General features: G+C 41.0%; 1 protein-coding gene across 1 annotated transcript; it reads right to left on the bottom strand.

Annotated features, from left to right (window-relative positions):
* Positions 1-1,500: 1,500 nt before the first annotated feature.
* Positions 1,501-14,239, bottom strand: thbs1b (thrombospondin 1b). The gene is made up of 23 exons (XM_044377484.1): positions 14,043-14,239; positions 13,772-13,879; positions 13,014-13,573; positions 12,689-12,764; positions 12,250-12,333; positions 12,002-12,111; positions 11,260-11,385; positions 10,186-10,282; positions 9,111-9,284; positions 8,707-8,883; positions 8,429-8,602; positions 8,078-8,205; positions 7,812-7,964; positions 7,282-7,500; positions 7,073-7,180; positions 6,501-6,660; positions 6,253-6,371; positions 4,857-5,091; positions 4,472-4,699; positions 4,056-4,327; positions 3,843-3,940; positions 3,599-3,738; positions 1,501-3,466 (listed from the first exon to the last, which is right to left on the bottom strand). Exons 2-23 carry the CDS (start codon positions 13,833-13,835, stop codon positions 3,459-3,461), a joined length of 3,510 nt encoding a protein of 1,169 aa, XP_044233419.1. The 5' UTR covers positions 13,836-13,879; positions 14,043-14,239; the 3' UTR covers positions 1,501-3,458.
* Positions 14,240-26,624: the final 12,385 nt, after the last annotated feature.

Here is a 26,624-nt window from a genome sequence, read left to right as displayed (position 1 = left end):
TTGCCACAGTAAAAAGCTCTGGTGCACAGGAAAGGATGTTTGTCTTTTCTTAGGATAAACTGAAGAAGAGCTTGGGTTTTTTGCATGAGCAAAGATGTAGCCACCATGGCCAAACACACAAAGACAGACTAACTCACAGAAACTCAAACATCAATAGAACATCTACAGAATGTCAGAGGACGCCACAGTGCAGGGCACATTGTTTCATTGACCAGTGAAATGAAGTTAGTCCAGGTCCAACTTATATTCAGTTTAATTGGGTCGGGTAGGGTATAGTTTCATTGCTGTGGGACTCAGATTTGTGTGTTAATGTCAAATATTCAATCAGAGTGAACTTGTGATCACCTCTGATTGCATGGAGTGTTGTAATTATTGCAGGAGAAAAATATGTTGTTTGATGTGCGATAGAAAGTGTGAACTGTGAGGTATTACCACTCTTTAAGATCCTGCTGCTTGTTAATTGGTGACTCATCAGGTTTTCTGCCAGTTTTGGTGTGGGTCACTTCTGTTTGACCGCATTTTGGATTGGGTCCTTGAGTTCATTTGGATCAGGTCTGACTGTCCTTGGGTCCCTTTTTGATTTCTTACTTGGAAAATATTTCAGATTCAGGAAGGTTTTCCACAAGTCTGTTTCTTCTAAAGTTTCTTCCAAACTTTTGGACCCATGAAGACCTCTACCAGTGATCTATGGGACATCCAGTGCAGAAAGATCACAACATCAACTGTTTTAATGCCAAAGATGGAGACACAAACACTGCAGTCAGCAATAAGGGTATAGATATCAGAAATAAAAAGAATTTCCAGGAGAAATAGATGTGTTGCTGTAAAGGGGTGAACAAAATCTTAAAATAAATTCAGCACTCCTACTTTGCAAAACTTATGATGTTAACATTTTGTTGAGATTTGTGTTAATTCATATATAAGACCAAAGTTTGTGGTGTCACAATGTTGTGTTCTTGTTATTTTGTCCACCAGTGGATCATTTTAGTCACTGTCTCCCAAAGCCATTCAGCCAATGTCAAGGTTTGTGTCAGCCTAATATTTGCTCGACGTGTTGTTTAACCCTCTGCACAGAGGTCAGTGCAGATCACAGAGGGGTCAGGCAGATCAAGCTAAGGAGCAGACGTCTGTGCCACATTCCTCATGTGGCCTTCATCACAGAGACCATGTGTGCCTCTCTGCAGACAGAAAGGACTGAAAGTACAACTCTACTTGTGCCTCGGGGGAACTAGGCAATCATTTTGACTTTGAGCGCATTCAAGCGTTGAGCATTGGGGCTACAGTGGACCTAATGAAAGCCGGGTATCTTTGTGATGTCCTCTGGTTGGAAGAGGCCTACAGTAAGTCTAGTCTGAGTCATACCAGTTTGTTTTTAATCTAAAACATTTATATTTTTCACATCATCTAAACAAACTCTAGAGTTGACTAATGATGAAAAAAATAAAATAGCTCCAATCTGATGTCGGTTTTCGAGACAAACAAAAGCACAGACAAAAATGAGAATTTTAACAACTATTTATTGTCTTGAAGTATGTAACAAAATAATCGCTATGAACAAAAACAGCATTTTGCTTTGTACAACTAAGAAAATGTTTACAGACAAGCAAAACTAATTGTACAAAAATAATGGTAACATTGATACACAATAACAAAAAAAAAGTAAAAACGATAAAGAACAGAACATCCTCACGTCAGTGTGCAAACCGTTTATACAGATGGACACGTGCCCCTTTGTCAGGCAACAAATCCTGATAAATTATTTAAATAGCATTTATCTACACACACGCACACACACACAAATCAACCTCTCACAAACAGCTAAGACAAAACAGAACAATAATTTATCTGCTAAAAACAGCATTGGACATACATGATAAAGCAAAATTATTTATAAAAAAGAAATCTCCCATTTTACTGTCATTTTCACTAGGGTAGAACACGGGATTGGGAGCTCGGTTGTGTTTTTAGATATGAAATGTCATACTATTTACAACTCATGCTACAGTAGCACTGAGATCATTTCAAAGGAATATGAAAAAGTACTTAGGTTGTGTTTTTGTTTGATCAAATTATATAACAGCAATGAGGTAATATTTGTACATCAAAGATTTCCTTTGTTTTTCATCTCTCTCTGAAGAAAAGCCACACAAGTCACATACACTTCATGCTAAGTAGCCCTATCTGAAGAATACCTAATTCACTTTGCACAGCGGGAGATGATAGACACTGACAAGAGCATACATCTTGCTTCTGAAACCTGACTGTACCTTATTTTGGTCAGTTTGCACTGTGATGTTGGATGGATGTTTCTACTTTTTTAAAGTATTCAAATTGCCTTTGCTGCCTACATTGTAGGCAAAAGTCAATAAATTACATGTATTTACATGATCTCTAATTAAAACCTCAAAAGATGAGGGATATAAGTCTCTTCAATGACCAAGGTTTTGATTTGGGATGGGGGAGTATTATGGAGGGAAAACTGCCTTTGAGGTGGTTGGCTCTGGAAATTTTCTATTAAACATAATCCTTGTGTATTTTTTCTTTACTGGTTTGATATGGGAAGATCATCAATTCCATCTCACCCTGAGAGTTGTTTAGTTAACCAGACAACACCAACAAAGCCCATGATACTTGCATGTTTATAATATAGCTAATCTAAACTTAATTTTGGATTTCTTATTTCTGTAGTTCTTCTCTACATGGATTCTTAGGTATATGGGTAAATGTACTTTCTTGTTCCATCCAAGGCCAGACTACCACATACATGCATGAATGCAAACATCCACAACATCATGTTCCCCTTATTTCTAAGGCACTCCTCTCCCAATAGTTTTCTTCAGTCACAAGTCACAACAAAGATTCCTAAAAATATTACTGCTTTCTTCATCCTTTGAGTCCTCAAAAGTTGTATCATTCACAATCTACGTCCTGGTAAAGCAAAGGGAATATTTCATCAGTTTTTGTCTTTGGGATGTCCATCCAGAAGATAAGGTAATAAGGCACACAGGCTGAAGAAGTGACATAGAAGGACAGAGAGAGATGTAAAGGTTTGGAAGTGCATAGTTGTCTATGGGGAGCCGTTCCCGCACAGAGATGAATGAGGTCTTTCAGAGAGCAAGAAAGCAGGGAGAGCTGGGCTAGAAAGGTGTTGGTGTCCTACTGGCAAAGCTAGAGGGCATATTTTCTTTTTTCCCCAGCTCTCCCTGCTCTTGTGGATGCTAAGGGTGGAGGAGAAGGGGCTCTCTGATCCTCAACTGGCAGTCAGCCGGTTGGTGCTCTGCCCAAACCAGCTTCAAGTTACCCTGAGGCTGACCACATGCCCTTCGCCCTGTCCAAGTGTGCGTGATGCAGAAGAAAGAGTTGCGGAGATAAATCGGTCCCTGGACTTTGCATCAGAATACATAAGTTCATACTTTATACAAAAAGGTGCATTCCTCAGAGCTTCCTGCGCCGTGCATTTATGCATCTGTTAAAAGAAAGAGACATAAGGTAAGGAGTTGGACCTCTAGGACATCAATTTTAAGAGCAGAACATCAAATGTTTGCTACGAAGCTGCTTTTGCAATCATATTTTTATTTAATTTTATTTAGATTCTCACCTCTGCATTCATACTTGAGGTCTGAGAAGTATACCATCTCCTGTGAGAAGACAAACAGACCTAGCCTGCCGCCTGCATATGTCTTGTCATAAATGCTACCAGAATCTGCCATGATCTTCTTGCCTTCATACATCACAACTCTGTGGGAATTAAGGAAAAATTAAAGATGGTGAGGTCCAAAGCTTGGAATTTTTACATGTGGAGAGGAAATATCTATGTGGACTAACAAATATCATCTGCTCACCTAATATGTCCTGTTCTTGGTCTGTGGATCAGATGCCATCTGTAGGCGGTGAAATCTTTCCATCCAACATTCTTAGGGTCATGCCAGAGAGTGCGGACCTAAAGCATGCCAAAATAAATAGTCATGTGTTGATCTTTTCATACATCCTTAATCACATATTAAAATATGCATTTGGGGATAGAACCTCTTTATAAAGTCCACCAAATATCTTACCTGTCCTGGTGTATTTCCTGTGTGCCAGAGGGCATTCCTGAGGTGCTCTCCTGGGCCAGTGGTGGAGTTGACCACTTTGATGGAAAGGCCAGAGTAGCCCTGGGCTTTGGTGGGTTTATTTGACCAGTAGGTCTGTGTGATCTGCTTCCACATCACCACATAGAACCTGGAACTAGACTGGTAACCAAACACGAAGCCAGCGTAATCGTCATCCCTCTCGGTGTTGATGAAGAAAGTCCCACTGAAGTCCACTGCATTGAACTCATGGTAACCTAAAGACGTAAAAAAATCAAGTTGGAGAAATTTCACCACTGCAACAGCACAGAAAATTCTGTCCATCTATTCACCATTCTGCAAACAAACGAGAGAAAAATGGTGTTCACTGTGCAGACAATCACACAATCTCTTTTACTTACCAACAGCAATGCCAGGGTCACAGTTGACAGTCTGAACCAGTTCTTTGCCCTGATGACGGACGACCCAGTTAGGATCAATCTGGGAGGTGCCTTTGGGGTCCAGAGGAACCATCTGGAACTTGCGGAAGTCTGTCTGACTAATATCAAAGTTCTCTGGACACACGTCGTAGATGTCAGGCACATTGTCTTGGTCAAAGTCATCTTTGCAAGCATCTCCACGGCCATCACCTGAAAAGTATTTCATAAATATTCATTAATTAGGTTGACCACAGTCTTTTGAAGACCTCTAGCAATGCTGAGCACTGTGTATCAATGTGTTTCTATTTCAGAACCCTTTAGGACAACCTGCATCCTTTCAGGTTGAAGCATGTTCCATTGTGCTCACCATCAGCGTCCAGCTGGTCAGGGTTGTGGGCCAGTCTGCAGTTATCCTTTTCATCGGGGATGCCATCATTGTCATCATCGTGGTCGCAGGCGTCTCCCTTGCCGTCCTTGTCATGGTCAGCCTGGTTGGCGTTGGGGATATACGGGCAGTTGTCCAAGTTGTTCTGGTGTCCATCCTCATCAATGTCCTGGTTGCTGTCACACTTGTCTCCCACACGGTCATCATCTGAATCCACCTGCAATGGTAAAATTTGTTTGCGTAAGTTATGTCTTAATGTATAATTTAAGAGAACTGTGACGCATTAACACGTTAACACAGGTGATTACATTCCACAGTGTTCATTTCCTTTCACCATAGCGTTTCCTGACTGCCCTTGTTCTTTTCATCTCCCCTCTGTTTCTTTCATTAAGGACTTTCCTTAGGCTCCAATCACTCTTTGCTTCTGTAAAGCTGTCAAGCTCAATTTGTCCAAGATCTGTCGGTAGTTTTCATCTACTGTCAATCAAACATCACTCCTCAAGATTCTGTGCTTCTCCAACTCCAATTTGCTTGTTGAGCACTGCCAGCATCTGCAGTGAACAGCGAAGTAATATTAGTCCTACTTGGCAGGACTAGACGCACCTTGCGGCTCTAAGAAATAATAATGGCAGGCAGAATGAATGGAAGGAGATGGGGGAAGGATAAGATAATGGGTAACTGTAAAATCCAAAATTCTTAAATAGGAAATAGGGATAACTCCCTAACTAACTAAGAATAATTTAATAAATAGAAAAACAATTTTTGAAGAAGGCATTTTTGTGCAGTTTTTGTACTCCTTGGAACAGCAAATAACATTGCTGCTTCCATGTCCAGACTTGTTTCTTTGGACCTTTAATTGCACTGTGCAATTCACTCTTAAAGACCGCATCATTGTAGATTTGGAGGCCCTCCTCCTTTCCTCACCCTCATCCTGAGTCTCGTTGTTCAACACATTCCTTTTTCTCAGTGTAGCATGGCACAGGTGGACTGAGCAAGCCTGTCCTGTGGTGTGCCGACAGGGCATGCACACCGCCCAGGGCCAGCCCATTCCTCAGTAATATTCAGCTTAGGGCCTCTTTCCTCACATTAGCCAGCTAACGTCAATGGGCTATTGAAAAGACCCCTAGCCCCCCACCACGCCTTATTGAACTGATGTGCCCTTGAGCTGCACATGGGATTTACTCCACCTTTACATGGTGTGATAAAGCTTAGACAGCTACACAGGGCTAATGACTGAGGCTCTCTCTCTTTCAATTGGAGAGATATATGCTGAGCTATAGAGAAAGGCAGAGAGATGAATGTGGATTATTGTTGAGGAGTGAGGTGGAAGGAAATGGGAAAGGGCAGTGTGTATATGTATGTGTGTGTGTCCACACACCTGATCAGGATTATGTTCCAGGGGGCAGTTATCACACATGTCTCCCACTCCATCCAGATCTGTGTCTCTCTGGTCGACATTGTACACATAGGGACAGTTGTCCTTCTCATTTAGAATGCCTGGGAAATGAATGGACAATGTGTGATTTTAATAAAATATATTACTAAAACAGTATGAGCTCATTTCAGTGCAGACCTAAAAATATAGATGTCCCTAGGATTGTTTTTATTAAAGTTTCCGGTCCTTACCATCTCCATCGATGTCCACAGCGCAGGCATCTCCCTCTTGATTGTTGTCTGTGTCTGTCTGGTCTGGGTTACTGTCGTAGGGGCAGTTGTCACAGCGGTCACCAACGTCATCACGGTCATAATCGGACTGCCTGGGGTTGTAGACGAATGGACAGTTGTCCTGTTGGAGAAAAGAGAAATACAGAGAGTTGAGGATAGGTTTTCAGGTGCAGTCCTTGTCATTTGCCATCAGACTCTAAGTGGATTTATTTATGAGGGAGTGATGTGGGATGAAAAGGTGCTTTATTTTTAGGCCATGTCCCAATTCTAACATTGGGATTAGCGGCACACAGTGCAGCTCCTTCAGACTTGTGCCTCAGTGTTGGAATTTGAGGTTTTGGCTCAGGCCAAGGAGAAACTTTTTCTTTCCTTCTGAGCCTCCCCTCCCCATCCCCCTCTCCACCTGCCTTCTTATTATACAGCATGAATGATGAATGTAAAAGTCACAATCGTAGCTTGCTGGCAGCCAGAGTGAGCAAACACACATACTCACTTGTGCACTGTCATTGCCACATCTGGAGATTTTCACTTACCCTGTCATCAGGAATGCTGTCATTGTCATCATCATTGTCACAAGCATCTCCAATGCCGTCCTTATCATAATCTTCCTGTCCAGAGTTAGGGAGGTTGGGGCAGTTGTCCTGAAAAACAGAAAACACAATCAGACACTCAGAAATGATAATATTCATATAGGTAATTTGATTCTGTAATCTCAGTGTCTTACTGCTTCAGCAATACCTACCTTTTTGCAGTGGTAGGTGGCATTCTCCACGCAAACCAAGTCAGCATTGGGCCATCCATCCAGATCTGTGTCCTCTCCACAGATATGACCATTGCCAGCGTAGCCAGGTTTGCACTCGCAACGATACATGGGATCAGCAAAGTGTCCGAGGTAGTTACAGCGGGCGTTTTTGTTGCAGTTGTGGCTTCCGTCAAGACAGGGATTACGGGGTGTGCACACCTGGAGAGTGAATGAGGGATGAATAGTAATAACAATTAGTAATCAGAATGGCTCTGCATAGTCTAAATTCATGACATTCTGTAGAAAGGCAGACATTCATCAGAGTAAATGAACATTGTCATGCCCTGGGGACACAAGTGTACTTGTACCTTACACAAACTATTTGTGTTATCAGTATCAATTAATGATCAGTCTGATCGACTTGAAAATCTTTCTGTCATCAGTCAGATAAACTCATGAACACATCAGAGCCTTTGCTCTTTTCTGCTCTTATTGGCTTCTTTTTTTGACAAAGACAGGACTGTACTTGCCTGTTTCTTAGCAGCAGCCTGCTCCACACCTCTGCCAAACGGCTGGGGTCCAGAGTAGCGAGAAGGACATGGCAGGCAGTTGTAGCCAGGATCTGTGTTCACACAGCGGTGCGCACCATTAAACTCAAAGCAAGCGTCTGGAACCTCCTTGCACTGTTTTCAGGGTAAAAAGAACAAGAATTCTTATCTGGAGACTGGGCAAATATTACATCAAACATCAAACTTAGCTGACAAAATCAGAATAAAAAGATCTGTGGAATTTTTACCTCATCAACATCTTTACACTTGATACCATTGCCGGTGTAGCCAACTGGGCACTTTCCGCACTTCCAGGAACCATCAGGGGAACTGATGCACTTGGCCCCAGCAAAGCAGGGGTTGGATAGACACCCATCTGAAAACAGCAATGTTCATGCCCATTATCAAGACATCTACAAAATCCAAGGTATTATTTAGTTGTAACCTTTTTTAATCAGGTAAATGACAATGATCTCATAATGAAGGGAGATCTGGGTATATAAACATATAATTCCATAATTTAAAACTTAAAATACAGAAAGAAGCCATAAACAGTAATATAGGATCTAGAAACCCTGCTAATAATCAGAATGCCTCACCAATGGGACAAGCTTTCTTGTTGCACATCTGGGTATCTTTGGTTTCACCAACACACTCTTTGCCACCATATTTTGGTGCAGGGTCATTGCACACACGTTTACGAATCTGGACACCACCTCCACATGTAAGACTGCAGGTATCCCACGGTGACCAGGGTCCCCAGTTGCCATTGACTAAGGAATACAAGGAGGACACATGTTGCATTATTAATTGCTATCCTTGCTGTAGAGATCACAGAAATGCACCCAGGCTGTGAATATCAGATGGTGGGACTTACTGGGGCATGGAGACTTCTGACACTTCTCGGTTTGCCTGCCCTCTCCCTCACAGTCCTTGCCTCCAAGCTGGGGGGTGGGGGAGTTGCAGAGGCGGATACGGGTGATGACACCAGCACCACAGGTGACAGAGCATGATGACCAGGGTGACCAGTGGCTCCAGTTGCCATCCTGCTTGACTGAAAGCCGCAAAAATAGGTCAGAGGTCAGGTATCACGAAGTAAAGCGTTGCACCACTGTGGCACTCAATCATAAAAACCATTATGGCACACAGGCTGGCAAAACTCTATTCAAATAATTATAGTACAATAATAGATAAATTAATCACATTAATCATTAAGGCTGTTTGACATTATCTGTATGTTTGTTTGTGTTTAGTTGATGGATGTATGTTGTGTTAACTCACAGCGCTTGTCACACTCCTGGAGGTAGCATTCGCGGGTCTGCACAGAGGTACCCTCACAGTTGTTATTGATACGGTCGCAAGAGCGCCCACGCTGCTGGATGCCCCGCCCACATGACACGGAACAATGGGTCCATTCAGACCACGGCGACCAGCCGTCCTCTGCATAGTCGCTCGCTGAGCAGGAGGGAGAAGGAGAGAATATGAGAGAGAGGCGAAGAGGGAGACAATAAAAGAGCTATTCCACCAAGGCAGCACCCCTCCACCCCACAAACACCCCCAAGCCTAAATGAAGAAGGAAAGCTTTTAAAGCAGAGGGCTAATAGTGTGGATTTAGCTGGGACTTAGACAGAAAGAAGGCCCTCTGTTGAGAGGAAGGGCAGGGACTGACACTTTGAGAGAAGCTGGGGAAATAGAAAGGCCTACTGTCCCCAGGATACATAGGGATGCCCCATTGACTTATGTTTTCCTAAAGAGGAAACAGATTTTGCAAACATGGTCCTGGGTGTGTAATGACTTCAACAAGTGGCTGAGGTCAGGATGAATGTGGCTCCCGCTGTTTATTTAGGTTTTAGGGAAGCATTGCAGCCAAGCCTGCATAGGTATGAAGAACATGTCACTTCTCTTCATGTAGAAGATGGCTTTACTAAACAGCCAACCAATTTTCCATCCCGCTCTAACCAATTTGGCAAATTACAGCCGTTTCAACTTGAAGATTCAAAGATGTTTTGGAGCACAAAGCACCAATGTTCCAAACACATAAGCACCCTTTCATTTACTCGGATGTTAGTGCAGTTAAATCATCTCTAAATTAACTCTGTTTTCCCTTGAATAGAAACCTTTACATCTAGGGAAATATTTGTGGCTTTTTGTTTTATATGGCAAATAATTTCTCAGTGAATGGAGCAGTGTTTGAATGCTCCATCTGTTGGTTGAAATGTATACATTCTAGCTTACAGAGGCCATTTATACAGTAGCTTATAGTACAGGTTTACATAACTGTAATTACAGTGTACTTCCCTATAGCTGTGCAGATTCTAACAATATGAGTTTGGGTTTAGAGAACAGAAAAGCTTACGTGTTCCACAGCGCGGGCAGCACTCTCCATCAGGAACAGTAGCATTAGCGCAGGGGATCAGAGGGCAGGAGATCTTGCGGCACACAGTAGCAGAGTTCTGCACAAACAGAGAGACAATATTTATGAAAAATTCATTTCAGGTGCTGTATTTATTCCTTATTTTCAAAAGTAACTGAGACACTACTAAACAGTGTCAAGTAGGGTTGATTGTTGTGTAAACTTATTTATACTAGTATGTGTTGCTGGGTGATTTTCATGTCCGTGCAACAAACTCATTAAATTGCCTATTTAACATCTGAGTGTGCACAGATGGCTTTACCAAGCCAGAAAAACTAAAAGGCAGAATTCTGGCTGAGAACGAAGACCCCTGCAGACTACCATCTGCCCACTGGGTCAGGCGAGGGTGGGAATAAGGCCAAACTCCTAATAATGGAAGTTGGTTTCACTGTAGAACCGGACTGGGCACTGAGCCCTAAACAAGTAAAGCCAGCCTGCCAGCACAACCTGTGTGTGTGTGTGCACTGTGAATGACTCAGGGATAACGACTGCCTCTAAGTATGCATGCTAATGCTCTCCCTGCTGGATCTGATAACTTACAGGGGGAAAGGGGGGAAATAGGGACAACTAGTGTACCAGAAGAAGAGGACATCAGGAAATGAAGCCCCTCTGTGAAATGCAGGGATCTTCGCTGCAAAGTATTTTTCACCTGACCCCATCCCTTTTTTCAACTTGTCAGAGCCAAGGTCTTTTCTTAATTATGGCCAATGCATCACTTAAAGTCTGGTCAAGTCCCTCTAGGCCGCACTTCAGTTGAACTTCTGACAACGGGACTCTCATTACAGCTGTAACTGCTGCTGGCTTTCTGCCAGGCCTTCACACTACTAATTACTGACCAGATCAGTTGAGTGGTTTTAAGTGTGTGTGCCTTGGTGTGGTTACATATCACTGTGTGTGTGTGTGTATGTATGTGTGCATGTACAAACAAGTCAGACAATAGAGTGTGTCCCCTCACACGTGTGTCCAAGTGCTCTTAAGACAAATTTCTGTTGTTTTCACAACCTGTCAAGATCTCACCTGACAAGTGCACTCGGTGCAGTCATCAACGGTCCACTCGTCTCTGTTCTTGTGCACGATACCATTGTGAATGCAGACGCCACTGTGAATACCGATGTGGGTCTTAATCAGCTTGTTTTCATCCGTCTGGTATAGGAAAAGCAGACAAAAAAAAAAGTTACAGCACAAGGTCATTTGTTTGTTTTTATACCAAAAATATATATAAAAGATGGTGATATGCAGCACTTCAGTTGAACTTCTGACAACAGAGCTCTCATTACAGCTGTAACTGCTGCTGGCTTTCAGGTAGATTGAGGTAGACAAGTTTATAGGAATTATACAGTGTTAATGCAAAACGAAAACTTTCTTCAAGTTTGGAGAAACTGTTTTAAAAAATAAAATTATGTACTACTAAAAAATGTAGCAGCTACTGATGATTAAGGATGTCATCTAAAGTTTCACTGCAGCTATATTCAGATGTATGGTGCCATTCACTACAAACTGCAACAGGCTCCCTTGTTTTCCAAGTGCTCAAATTATTCTTAACCACGTTTGATTAACAATAAATATAATTTTTTAATTTTTAATTTTAAAGTGCAAAACCTAACAAATACCACCTCTCCTTAGCTGAGTTTACCGTATGTTATTTTGCTGGAGAGCTGTGCACAGGTGGTGACCACACACATCTAAGACACACACAAACACACATAGGCAGACACACATGCAGCAGACAGGGAGACAGTCAAGTGAGTTTGACCCTTACAAGCTGGCGGAGTTCATTGGACAGCTCCTTGACCACCACACCAAGACCCTTGAGCTCCTTAAACATGCTGACCAGGTCCTCACAGGAGAAGCCACAGACCATCTGCAGATCTTCACCAGAGCAAAATAAGAGAGACAGATCATACATATTTGCTTTCTCATTCTATTGTAGTCCTGTCCGTCTCAGATGTGAGTCTGGACATAATACGAAGTCTACTATATGTCAAAGTAACATGCAGCAGTGTTTACCTTTAGACTTATGTCCAGTGTACTCTGTTCTGATGGCTGAAGAGCCATTGAGATTCTCCAGGATCATGGTGTCAGTCGTCATTGCTGAGGATAGAGCAGTACCATAAATCAAATCACATATCTGTACACTCATACATGCACTTAATTTATTAAGTACCACACATCCCATGCCGCTATAAATTATGATGAAAAGCAACACGTTAATTCTCCTGCAGCACAGAGAACATGCTTTGAGACCACAGCAGCCTGAGATATTTGTAAACTGGCATTCCACTGTAACAAGCAGTAAACAGCTTCCCAGAGAGTGTTTTTTGTAGAAATTAGCAGGGAAATTAATTATATACACATGTTTTTGATAAGGACTCGCTGGTGTTTGGCGGTACTTGAGGCAGATGAATGATGAGTAAACACACAAGACGTCTTGATCATAATTACTCACAGCTTTGGCATCCTTTGTTGCGGAGGATGGCATCTAGTGTTGTTCCAAACACAAACCGCACGTTTTGCAGGACCCCCTGTAAGCATCAATGCTCAGTTTAAGCCATAACCTGGTGCAGCAGCAAATAAAACCTCTTATCATTGCATCATAGTGAAAGCATTAAATTAAACGCCATATTCAGTCCTGCTATATGTGCGTATTTTACGCATTTGAACATATTTACGCATTAAACAAAACTGTGGTGACAACGTTAAAAAGATACTTCATCGCTTCGATAAAATCAACATTTCTATTTAACATTCAATTTCCAGTCTAGAGTTCTCACCATAAACCTGTCCTTCACGGCTCCCTTCCCAACCCTGAGCTGCGCGCTGGCAGGGGTCTCCTGCGTCAGGATGCTCTGGATGGGCGCATCCAGCTCTGCGGTGTTCACCTCCTCGCATCCCGCGTACAGCAGCGCCCGGTCCTCCTGCACGAACAACGTGATATTCTTCCAGTGGCCCGTAGCCAGATCCACATCTTCGATGGAAACCACTTGCTGCTTGTTCTCGGTGGCGAAAACTATGTCCAAAGTGTTCGCCTTTCCGTTGGAGACGATCTCAAACACGGGACCGGAGCCATCCTTCTTCTCCACGGTCAGGAGACTTCCCCGGGTCCGTTTGAACTGCTTGAAGTTGAGCAGGAGAAGGAATCCCCTCTCGGCGTGGATGGAATCGATCAGGTCCCTGAAGGCCCTCTCGGGGACCGGGGGGATCAGGCTCGGATTGAGGATCTTGTAGGCGGGGCTGTACGGGTCGTCTCCTTTCACCAGGGAGACGCCGTGGTTCTTCTTGGGGACTTGGATGAGATCAAACAAGTCATACACGCTATTGTCGTCTCGGCTCTCTGCGGGTGAATAATAATAAGCAGTCAGCCTTTGTCTGGCAGGGCACTGGACTTCAGTTGTTTTCACTTTCAATGAATGTGGAGGTTTTTTTTTTTTTTTTTTTTTTTTTAAATTAGCCTCTTTTTTCATTTTTTATCTGAACAGAGAAATAAAGTTTTACAAGTTCAAGTTGAATCTCTCACTTCAGTCAAACTCACCTGCGACTCTCGCACTCTCGCAGGTCCAAAGCATCAATAGTAAAAATATCCCTGTCAACTTCATGGTGCAACACCAGCCCGGCTGCCTGCGACAATCACGACAACAATCTAAAAATTAAGAACATTACTGTCAATGTCAGACAAAACAGATTGATGTTCAACAGGTTGAAAACATAAAAAATGCTTAAACTCGGATCACAAATCAATGAATTTATGCAGCTGCAGCAGGTGAAATAGACGCATTCATTATAACGTAATAATTGTAACTCACCTGCTCAACGAAAACAGCAGACAAAAGTAATAAAATCCTCCAAATATGTAGAAATCCAGCAATAATCCCCAAGAATGGATTTATATTGATTTTTTAAAAAGAAAAAAGTTCCAACGTGAAAAGCAGGGAAATAAAAAATCTTGCGTGTTTTTCTTCTTGATTGAAAACTTGACCCTGCTGGTATCAGCCGCTAAAAAACTCTCTTTTAAGCCGAGGGGGGACAAAGTGCTATTTAAATAGTTTGATGCCATTCCTAAGAAGTGGCCTCGTCCAATCACGGTGAGGGGAGAAAAAGGGACGAGCTTATCCTCTTAGTTCAGAGAGAGAGAGGGGGGGAGAGAAAGAGGGAGAGGGGGGTGGGGTGTGACGAGGGACCAACTTCAGTATGTTGCACTCAGACTTTTAATGGACCAGTGTTTCCTCTCACTGGGTCCATCCATCAGTCCTCAGAGGTATTTTCATCTCAAAGAATCCCATAACGCAGACTACAAACAACAGTAATACTTCTGCAATATTCCACTCGTGTTTCTGTGGTATGCAAAGTGAAAAATGACATAAAGTTATAAAAGTTCACTCCTGTAGTTTTTGTAGTTAGTTTTCCACAAGATCTGTCTTGTTCTATAGTGAGATTGCACCATATGTTTTAATTATAACTATTATAAATAGCTGTAATGATATACTTATAATATTCCCAGTTACAGTGTGCATGTGGTTTTTAATGTTTATCCGCAATCATTTCTTATGCTTTTACGTTATTTGATACTCATATATTTTTACTTGATCTACTATGATACTACTTGATGTCTACACTAATATTCTATATTATTCTATTTCCATGGATTCTGATTTTATTTTGTTTTTATCCTGAAATATATACTATAATTATTGTCGTTCAGACATGTGCTTTTTTTAATTGAGAGAAAGCATATTTTTCTAGGTTTAATAGGTCATATCAGGTCTGAACAGTCGTGAGTTTCAGACACAGATGTCAAATATTATCCTCAGCTGGCTGCAATTCCAGCTCCAGCCGCTAGGAGCCGACGTGAGTTCACTGGAGAGTAGCCTGAGGCAGTTCAAGGTGCTGCTGCACACCTTCACTTGGTGACTTTCACTGGTTTTTGTACAAAAGACTATATATTTAACAAAATCATTAAAATGGTGATATTTAATGCACCATCCTATTTTAAGTCTTTGAAAACAGTGCAAGTGGGAGTATGTCCTTTCTGATTAAGTATCAGTGAGCAAAGCACTGCATTTCTGCCAAAGTAGAAGAATAGATTGATGAAGAAGAAAAAAATACAAATGGGATAAAAGGGATAAATCATGTAGTGGCACTGAAGCATATGGCACTGTGATGAAAAACACATAAATCAATGAAAATAATATAAGCAACACTCAAATAATTTTAAAACAAACAGAAACTATTAAATTCAAGGCAAATCGTCTTTAATTCTTAGTGAAAAAGGCAATTTTGAATTACAATGTGTTGTAGATCAGGGTCACTCCTTAAAAATCTTTGGATCATCTAAACTAAACAGTCAATCACTAAACTGTTTATACTGAATTTTAAAAAATGCTTTACATCTTATTTACAACAAGGTTACATAAATGTTTCTACTGAATATCATGTTTATTTCCAGTTTATTTCTGTTTAGTGAAGAGCACTTCTACTTAAGCTCTGGAAAAAAGCCATACAGACAAATGTAAACCAGTTGACACAGTATCACGCCAACAGAAACAAAGCAGTGATTCTCTGCAAGAGATTCACTTGATTCCTTTCTGTCACTTTATTATCTTTCAGTCTGGCTGCTACTGGCTCCACTTGTAGTTGTAGGAAATACAGTGACATCACATCCATCCGTTATTTATCAGTCGGCATCATAATATTTACCCTTTCAACCCCTCTACTCAACAGAAATATGAGAAAGGAGACATTTATTATAACAAGAAAGCGAGAGTGTTCCTTCTCCTCTGCTGTGTAAAACAGGCAGTGTTTTGACTACCTGTCGATGGAAGACAGATCTACCTTTGACAGAGAATTTGCCATTCACAGTGACAGAGAAATGCAAGCGTATTTGGCTGCACAAAGAAGTGTAATTTATCTACTCGATGCGTAAGACACATGCCTTTATATATAATGTGACAGGCTTCAATGCTACGAATGAATTTAACACACAGGTGTGTAGCAGTGTAGAAGGTCCCTGTGATGGAGCTGAAAGCTGGTTTAGGAGTCTGGGGATTTAACCTGTACCCTGAGGGGTCCTGAGGTCAGAGCTGAGCTGACTCTTCTGGTGCCTGCAAGTCTCAGTCTCAGATCAGGACACCTGATGGAGACTGTAGGTAGCTTGTTTCAGCCTGCGTAGGACACACTGTTGTTGCCTCAGGTGCCAAGACAATTGATTGTCTACAGCAATACGAAAATATATACTGGTAAAGATTTGTCAGTGTGCATAGGTGTTAACCAGAGTGAGCAAATGGACTGACTCGTGTTTGAGTGACGCACAATTTGGGAGTTTTTTAAGTTCATTTAAGACACATGTTAATGTTAGTTTGGTTGTTTTTTTGTGAGCTTGGCCTCTGAAGAAGAAAGCATATGCAGAAAAAATGTGTTGCTGTTTTTGGCAGAAGAAATTATTAATAAAAGGATCAAGGAAGTATTTGTATGTGCGTTGCCACACACATTCACCACAGACCACTGGTGTGTAAAAGGGTGCATGTGCAGTAAACATGTGCACATGAACACAACACATCCTCCTCTTTTTACCCTCCTCTCCTTTCTTGTTTTTGTTCCAAAGAGGAGGAGAGGAGAAGAAAGGAGAGAAGAAACAAGGAGAGGAGAGGACAGGAGAGGAGAAGAGAAGAGAAGGAGAAACAAGGAGGGGAGAGGAGAGAAAGGAGAGGGGAGGAGAAACAGAGAGGTGAAATAAGGAGAGGAGAGGAGAAACAAAGAAGAAACAAGGACATAAGAGACAAAGAGAGGAGAGGAGAAACAGAGGAGAAACAAAGAGAGGAGAAACAGGGAGAGGAGAGGAGAGACAACCACAGTTGTTGAGAACTACACTATATACTTGCACATACATGTCATCTCACTGCCGAGTGACTATGCTCCTCTGGACCCACGTGCAGGAAATCATTTTATGACATCTAACAAAACTTTGCATAACCCCTGTCTGCCTTCTTGTAGCTGAGGTTCAGCATCTTGACAGGTCCTGACATGACCCCACCAGGCCTGCACCTTGGCTCTTACCCAAATATTGGACACACCTTGCTAAGTCATCCAGGGTTTTCTCGTAATGTAACGTCATGAAGCTGATGATTAAATGGTATAGTATATAGAAAGATGCCCCAACTAGTCACATCCAAAGTCCAATTTCCAGTCATCTTGTGGGCTTCATGCATACTTGAACTCTTGAACTTGAACTTCATGAGCATCATAAAAGCAGGAATTTTTTCCATGCTGTATTTCTGTAATTTGTCTTTCTTGTTCTATTCTGTACACGCAACATCTATTGCATATCTGTTCTTCCTGGGAGAGAGATCCCTACTTTGTTGCTCTTCCTGAGGTTTCTTCCATTTTCTTCCCATTAAAGCTTTTTAGGGAGTTTATCCTTATTCGCATCCAGGGTCTAAGGATAGAGGATGTTGTATGGCTGGACAGATTGTGATTTATGATAATGGGCTGTACAAATAAAGTTGACTTGACTTGAATAATTGACTGTGCTGTAGTTATCCAGTTAATTTTTTGTTCCAGATGACAGGAAATGATAGATGATCTGATGATGAACTCATCATTGGTTTATGAGATATAATGTAAGCTGATCATGGCTGATTATTCACAGGGGTCACTCATTTGTGACAATAAAGTTCTAGTCCATAATTTACTATTACTGTTAATGTGAGATCAAAAGAAGAGCAAGAAGTGAATGATATCAAGTTTCAGTGAGTTTAAACTCTTTAAAAAACTTTCCCATGATGTTGCTTGTATTGTAACACTCTTGCAATCTGCGACCACAAGCCGGAGGGATCATAGCCCACTAAACTTATTCCCATGTCCTGCTTGCAAGTACAACTAAGAGGATGACTAAGAATTTTTCCCAGTCAGCCGCTCGTATTTACAGTAAATCCAATATGGCGTGAACTTGGTGTTGGGGGGTGATGGAGGATGTGGGGGGCAGAGATTCTGTGTCAGGGCAGATCAGGGTTTGGGAGCAAACAGGAACATTTTCTTGTTGGAGGAAAATGTTACTTTGTCCAAAAATTACATTATTATAGGGGCATTTTTTAAAATTTCCATATTGGTTATTTTTCAAACAAAAGTTTCCAGTCTCTCAAATGTGAGCATTTAGGATTTTAGGATTTAGGATTTAGCATTTTCCCCTCCCATCCCCTCTATGATGAGATAGTGAAGATGAAGAGCACATTCACATTCAGATTCATCCCTCCTCAGCACACTACAAAGCACCTTGGCCAGTCCTCTGTGCCAGTAGCCATCAGGCTCCACAACCAAGACTTTAAGACTTCTTGACTTTTAAATACTGAATCCTGCACAGACTCTGGTGCACTTGCACATTGACTCATATACTCATTATATAGTCATTCATTCATATATTCATTCATATTTGTATAGGTTGGTTTATATGGTACACTATTTATTGATAGACTGTGCATATATTCACTCACTCAGGGGTCCAGTGCAGATATCTAGGGCCAGCAGCTCAGTGTTTTACTTTATTTAAATTTTTATTCATATTTTTATTCTTTATTCTTATTATCTTTGCCTCTGGACTCTTACCTGGACCTCTCCTGTGTTTCATTCTCATTGCTGTTGCTGTTATGACACCTGAATTTCCCTCCAGGGATTAATAAAGGTTTATTTTATCTTATCTTATCTTATCTTATTTCCTACTTTCTCTTTTATACGTATATCATTGTAAATTGATATCTTTGGGTTTATTACTGTCTGGCAGAAGTCTGGCAAAACAAGCAATTTGAAGATGTCATTTTAAAAATTGTCTCATCGTATAGTGCCATGGCCATGAGGATTTACTTGACATAAGTTTTGTCATCTGCCCTTGCCAGTGACGGCTGGATTTATGACTGTATGTGCTGACTAATGTGTGAAGACCATCCATGTATGCAGACACCCAATGTAGTGTCAGCAGAACATGTTGGTGTCCGTGTTCATTTTGAAGTATATTTGGCCCTTAATTCATTATCAATTAATACCAAAAATGTTTTGGTTCCAGCCTCCCAGGTGTGAGGATTTCCTGCTTTTCATTGCTTTATATCTTAACTGTTGGTTGAAGAAAACGAGCAATATGCATTTATTTTACTATTATCTGACATATAAAATCCATGAATCAGAAAAATACTTGTAAATAATAAAACCAATCATTGATTGCAGGCCCACGGTGGAGTGATCATACACGTGAATGTGTACAGAAGTGCTGGTGTGTCAGTTTGTTATTGTGCTGGAGTGTTTCACCTGAGAAAAACTCTGCCTGAGGTCATACCCTCCCATGGAAGATTACTGCTGCTATTGCTCCATACTCAATACAACACCCAGCCAGCCAGCCAGCCAGACAGACAGACAGACACACACACTACCAACCCTTCTGCTTATTTACGGTGATTACCCAGCACAAAGCACCCAAACACACAGCTTCAATGGCCAAATGATGCAATTATACATATGCACGTCAGCAATGGCACCTTTTAAAAAACTTTGCTCTTATCAAAATGATTGGCTGGTTAATACAAAAACTTGTGAGGCATTCATAATTTATATCACTTTTTGATTGAAAACACTGAACGTTCTGGTTTAAAATTTCAAACAATTAAGTGACCGTTTGCACTTTGAGCCCATACGGGACAGACGCAATTAGATCTGATGCATTCTTGTGCTCAAAATCCATTTTCCGGCGATGCAGACCCACAGTTGACCACCTGTGTGCGTCTTTCATTGAGCCCCCTCCCTACTCTCACTAATTCCTAATAAACTACTCATTGGAGTGTTCACCCATGACATTACTGTGCCCGAGCCAGGACCATTAGCCGGGTCCTACACACGGGAAAAGACACTGGTTGCCAGAGGCTCAGCCACTCAGTGATTTCTAAATATCTAATAGTGTCTAGGAATGTACTCTTGATCCAGTTCCATCTTCAGCCTATTAGGAGGTCACGCTGTGCCAGCTTCTTTTCATGGGCGTCCATGGACAATGTAATTTGCATTCCAGAGCTCAGCGGGATGGGGAAAAAAGATGTTTGGGTGTTCTGAATCATCTGATATAATTGCTGCTGAGAGCGTAACTGCCGATTCTATTTAATTCTAATCGGGCCTCTAGTGAAATGTTTTCCCCAAATTTGGCGAATTAATACAGCGACCTGTCTTGACCATTAGCGATGTCGCAGCTGTTAACCAGCTGTTTACTGCTAAAAAAAGATACTTACAACAGTGGAGTTTCACAGGCGGCAGGACAGGAATGACAATTTATAATCAGTTGGCTGCGCAGTCGACTACAGTATACACTGAATGTGTTAAATATTGGGGACACATGCTCTTTTCTTATTAAGTTCAGTGATGTTGAGGATCCACAACCCTCACTGATTTCACCTGTTAATAAATTCTGTATTTTCCTTATTAAAGCAACCCAAAAGGAGGAGATGGAGATACATTTTGAAGCTTTGAGACGTTTTTTCTTTTATTTCAATCAGCACCTTTCACCTTTTGTTCATAGACTCTTTAGATACTGTAAGCCGCATCTTTTTAAACAGTTGAACTCCTCCTTTCAGAGTGTATAGCCATGTTAGCAGCTCTGTGAGGCTGTAAAGTGATGCTTTCAGGGAAATGCTAATGTAAACATGCTACAATGCTCACAATGACAGTACTGGTATACTGATGTTTAGCAGGTATAATGTTTACCATGTTTCCCCTTGTCATTAATAAACTCATAAACTCACCCCCCTCATTGCCCCACTTCCATCAACAGCCAGCCAGTGGAGAAGATGGAGAGCTTTAAGTACCTCGGCATAATCCTGGACAATAAACTGAGCTTTGATCACTGCATCACAGACATCCATAAACGCTGCCAACAAAGACTCTCTGCCATCCGCAAACTAAGGGTTCACTCAGTCAAACCCCACCTCCTGCTCCTTCTCTAGCAAATTATTATTGAACCCATCCTCCTGTACTGTGCCACCTGCTATTTCACCATGCTCACCCTCACCAATAGAAACAAGCTCCTGAAAAATTACCACCATATCTTCTAAAAATAATTGGCCTCCCCTCTCCCAAACTGCCAGCCCTCATTGACACTGCCACCACTCGCAGAGCACTGACCATAGCACATGACCTCTGCCACCCCATCAACCCATGCTACACCCTCCTCCCCTCTGGCTACAGATACAGACAACCTGCAAAAAACACGCTTTGGGAGGAGTTTTGTGTCCTCAGCTATCACTGCCTTAAATGGTTTGGGAACACTGTACTTGAGACTTGTGTTGTTGTGATGTTTTTGCTTGTTTATACCCTGTTTTGAGTGTTACTGGAATCTAATCTAATGATGAGAATCTAGTTTTGCAAATTATTAATATTAGACTAACTGGGATTTTAACCTGATGATGTCCTGAGATAAAAAGTAAAGGAATCACCCAAGTTTTTACAACTCATCCTAAAGGGGATATCAATCATACAATAGTTGTTGACCTTTCATTCAAAATCACAAATATCAACCTCGTAGTGGCGCTAGAGTAAAGTCAGGAGATCACCAAATACTGAAGGATTCATCCTCTGTGGACCATGAAAGTCTGCACAAAACTTCATGGCAATTCATATAATATTTGTCGAGTCATCCCTAGAGCCATGTTGACGTGAGACTGACTAAAATATCCAATCAACCAACTTTGATGGTGTAGCTTTGTCTGTTTCTGAGAGTAACTATTATTGTTCAACCTGGTCCTGGACTGCAGATGAAAAGAAGATAAAGGAGTAAATCAATAGATAAAAGAGAGTATAAATTGCCTAGGATGATGAAAACATGACAGTTTTTTGACATTTTGAAGTTGTCTGAGCTTGTTTGCTGAGGCATCAACACTACATGCATTATCACTGGTGGAAAATCACATATCCTCAGGCTCAGTACTGGAGCATATGATGCATTCCCCACCCTCCTCTTACATACATATACACACATGCACACACACTCACACACACACGCTGGGAAGTTTAAGGGCATGATTTCTTTTGTTACCATAGACATAATTTTTAGGGAATTTCAAACATTGGCCGTACTTTACGGCTCCACACACATTCCTCCGATAAACAAACACAAACTTTTGTGACCTGGGCAAAAGCAGCAATAAACAGCTGTCAGCCAGCCTTATTTGGAGATATAGAGAGGTCACCTGCCATGTCCACATTCTCAGCATGCCTCTGCAGTGTACATAAATATCCTGGGAGCCTTGTTCCATATGCCTTGCCTGTTTATCTGTCAAAGAGCCGGACAGAAATCACTCTGATTGCCTCTCAGCTCACTCAACACAACAAGAGGCACTACAATACCCCTCCTTGTCCTGCGTCATCAGTGAAAGCAAATCTGAGCTCATCAAGTGTGTTTTCACATCACAGGTTCTGATGGAATTTTATAAAAGGCCTGCCATGTTTACCAGCGGCATAGTAAGAAACAACTTTTAACTCTGCTTTCCTGCACAATTTGGAGCAACGTAAATGTTGCTTTGTCCTGAAGCTCATTCTTAGACAGTGTAAAAAAACAGAAATGCAGTGTTGAAACAGAGACAAGAGGGGGGCATGGACAAAAGGGAGGATTGGTCCAGACCTGCACAGCCAATATCGAGCAACACACAATTAGATGAGTGTCTCACATGCCAGCAGTTACGGGTGTGGATCAGGACCTGGCAACGACATGCAAAGTCAGAAATAGCCTCTCAGCGAGGGCTTGTTTGTACACCACTTGCAGGTACGGGCACTCCACACCCTGGCAAGGCACTATCTTCTCATCCGAACATCCCTGGATTGTTTACATCAGGTGTAATGGTTTTACTGAAGGATATGCACCACACCTCATTTGTCTTATATACTCCGGTTTGAACCAGCTTGAAGCTGTTGGTTCTACCTGGGTGACTGAAATCGTCATAGTGGTCGTCAGGCTTAACTGGGCACCAGTTTGACCAGCAGATTTGGCACTTTTTGCGATATTACTGCCCATTTTGGGGTATTGAATATTTTCACTCACTTTAATGATTTTATTCCACTTGATAGTTAACATCTCAACCACCCATTTTCTTTACCCTAAAAAATGATTTCTCTACCCTTACTATTTACCCCTGAATTCATTTTTGTAACACTACCTTTTTACCAACTTTTCCTGCGACCCCTTCGTGACCTCCCCTGAGGGTCACAGCCACCAGGTTAAGAGGCTCTGAGTGAGACGGCATCCTTCAGCAACTATTTAGTGCATGAATGAGCAAATGACGGTTCAATGAATCCTCCAACCACCTGCTCACTCAGGAGCTGCTCGTTGTAAGACATTCATGTCCCAGCAGTTATTCCAACGAAGTGAATTACAAAATATGTTGTTGGTGATTGTCTTTCCAACTGACAGATATGAGCATGTTCTCATCAGATGCTCCAGTTGACAGAAAAACATCATTTGTTTGCCCTTCAAAACTGTTACATGTGACCACTGAATGATATCATATCATATGACTGCTGAATGCTCCCTGCTGCCGCCTCTATTTTAAACGCTTGGTTAGGTTTAGGTACAAATTGACTTGGTTAAGGTGAGGCAACGATTGTAGTTTGGGTTATTTTCAGTGATAAAAAAACAACTTGGTTGAAATTGACTGTTGGTGGGAAACAGGATGTGAGCAGCGAGGGTCAGTGTATGTGTTGTTGAGTTTGTTTGTTCCTGACAGACAAGTAGCCTAATAATTCACACAGCTATTAAAGGTCCTTGTCTGTGAACATATACAGTAGGTCATCTCAGTCATTTAAACAAATGACTCATCATTAATTCTTGTAATGACAGTCCCAGTCATCCTGACAGATAGGATGTTGGACTGAAAAGCAGCTTCTAGTAAGTGATCTGGATAATGGCCATTTTATATTGCAATATTAATACAGCATATATTGTATTCTCATAGTTTTTCTGGACAGTCAATTGACAAATCTTTTATTCACAAAATAACCAGTCATGAATGTAAATTTTTGTCTAATCCAGTGAATTGATTACCTGATAAATCAAGATACTTCAGATATTACATGCATGGATTCCTTGTTATAAAGGGCATGGAAAAATCTGATAGATTTTTGTCATCTCACTGTATACATTATCGTAACATCCAACCCTATAGCTGCTACCTACATAATTTTGTAAAATGAAAGATATATGTAAGATATATCAGTTCAAAATAGTTTTCACAACTATTTAACGTGATATCTTTACCTCCTTTAATACTATACTGTATAGTTGAAGTTAAGTGTTGAATGGTGGATGGCAATGTTCAAAAAGAAGTGACGTCCAAACTCTGTCTGTATGACATGCAAGTTTAATGTTATCCCAAACAGGCATTACATGTTCACAACATAGCATGGTTAAAAACATTTAAAACCAAGATGAGATGATATCAACATAATGTTTTCCTAACATCTGAGAGCAATACAGCGAAGAATTTTAGACAAATATGCCTAAACTTTTATATGCTGTGCTGTGTTTCCGCTTTGTATTTCCACTATACGTGCAAACTGTCACCATCCATTCAATGTCAAGATGTTTGCTAGCTGGAGGCAACATCCTGACTGTCATGTTACTTCATGTTATCAGTCGGAGCGCAGATTCAGTGGGACAGTAGAGGTTACGTGTACATGTTCTGGAGTCTAATGTCTTTACAAAAGGTTTATGCGCGGAAGGTTTCTGACGCTGAGAACCTCTCAGTGTATTTGGTCTCAGAGGGAGAAATCCTTTGTTTACTAAATCCGTCTGACAAAACAGATGTTAAAATGTCTGTCACGCAGACATTCATTCAAGTGTTTATTTAAAGCTTCCCTATTTGTAGTTTCATGTTTGGTATTTTATCCTCTGGCTTTAGCATAAAAACGGTGCTTGATATAGGCTACCTGTTTCCAAAGTTGTTGTTTTTGTACTGACTAGACTTATTCAGACTTATTCTGTAGGGACAGTTTTAAAGATTTTGACAGACTTTAGGAAGCAGCTATTCTCTTTCACATCTGTGACTTTTAAACAGCATGGAAAATCGAACAAAAGCTATCATGTTGGAAAACATCCAGGCTTAAGCTAAAAAGATTAAGCAGAGGTCTCCGGTCCCCATTACAAGCATTTAAGAAAACCTGCAGCTTATTCAGTGGCTTTTAAGCTTATTAAATTTAATAAACCACTTATGGATAATGTTATAAGTTAGTTGACATCATATAGTAATACTGAAGGAAAGGACGTTTCCTTCCTCCTCTTTGTACAGCTGCTACAGGGCTTAATGAGCCCTCCATAGTCCGCACCCCTCCGGGCTACTTCAGGTTCTTTCAGTGCCAGAATTAAATAACCATTCAGATTCCTCTTACTATTTTCATATATGTTCTATACACGTTTTTAAATGTTGTTTTTGTTTTACCATATCGATGGCCGGAGAGCAAAACCTCTTATCTGAAAAATGCACTTTTTTGAGGAAACTTGTTTATAAAAAACTTGTTTTCTTGCAGAATGCTATTTGTTAGGGATACCCAATACATAATACACTGTTTTTGGACTATAATACTATATTTTGTGGTATTGTTTACTGTATGTTTATATGGTTATTACGGAATTGTTAACACATAATATAGTAATATAGTACAAAAACAGTGTATTATGTATTGGGTTTGCTTAACAAATAGCATTCTGCAAGAAAGTTTTTTTTTAGGTTTTCTCAAAAAAGTGCATTTTTCAGATCGGAGGATTTGCTCTTCAGCCAATAATATGTGAAAGGCTCTACAGCTATCCGAAGCTTTAAAACCGTAGACTGTATGTAAAGATGGATGCTCAATCATTCATTTTACTGATAAGTTTGTTTTTGATTCATTATGAGATATTGTATTCATTTGAGAATATAAAAAGGGTGTGTGATGTCATGATCGACAGCTGTGACTGACAGCCGAGCCGAGTGACCATAGCAGCTTCTGAAGTAAGACGCTAACTTACATTTTCCTTTGTAGTGGGCAACTGTGTTACTGAATTACTCTGAAAGTGTTGTTTCTTTAATGTAAAAGAGGTTAAAGAATCAAAGTACTTAATTCTCTTCTTCATGTTTATTTTTGTGAGACAATGTTTGCAGAAAAAAATCCTGCAGGAAATATTAAACTCTACTTGAACATTGACAGACTTTATCAACAGTGAAGGAAAGCTATGACAGTAACAGCCTATCCTCACTAGAAAAACTACGGTATAGGTCAAAAATTCAGCCATCAAATATGACCTATAGTTGCATTTGAGTGACAATAATAATAAGTAATAATAATAATTATGACCTGGAGAAGTGACAGTTCAGATAACATATAAGGTGACAAATGTTCAG

Source organism: Thunnus albacares, chromosome 16 (genome assembly GCF_914725855.1).
Source record: "Thunnus albacares chromosome 16, fThuAlb1.1, whole genome shotgun sequence".
NCBI classification, from domain to species: domain Eukaryota; kingdom Metazoa; phylum Chordata; class Actinopteri; order Scombriformes; family Scombridae; genus Thunnus; species Thunnus albacares.
The sequence above is the reverse complement of the archived record's forward strand: the minus strand, read 5'-3'. Positions and strand labels throughout refer to the sequence as shown.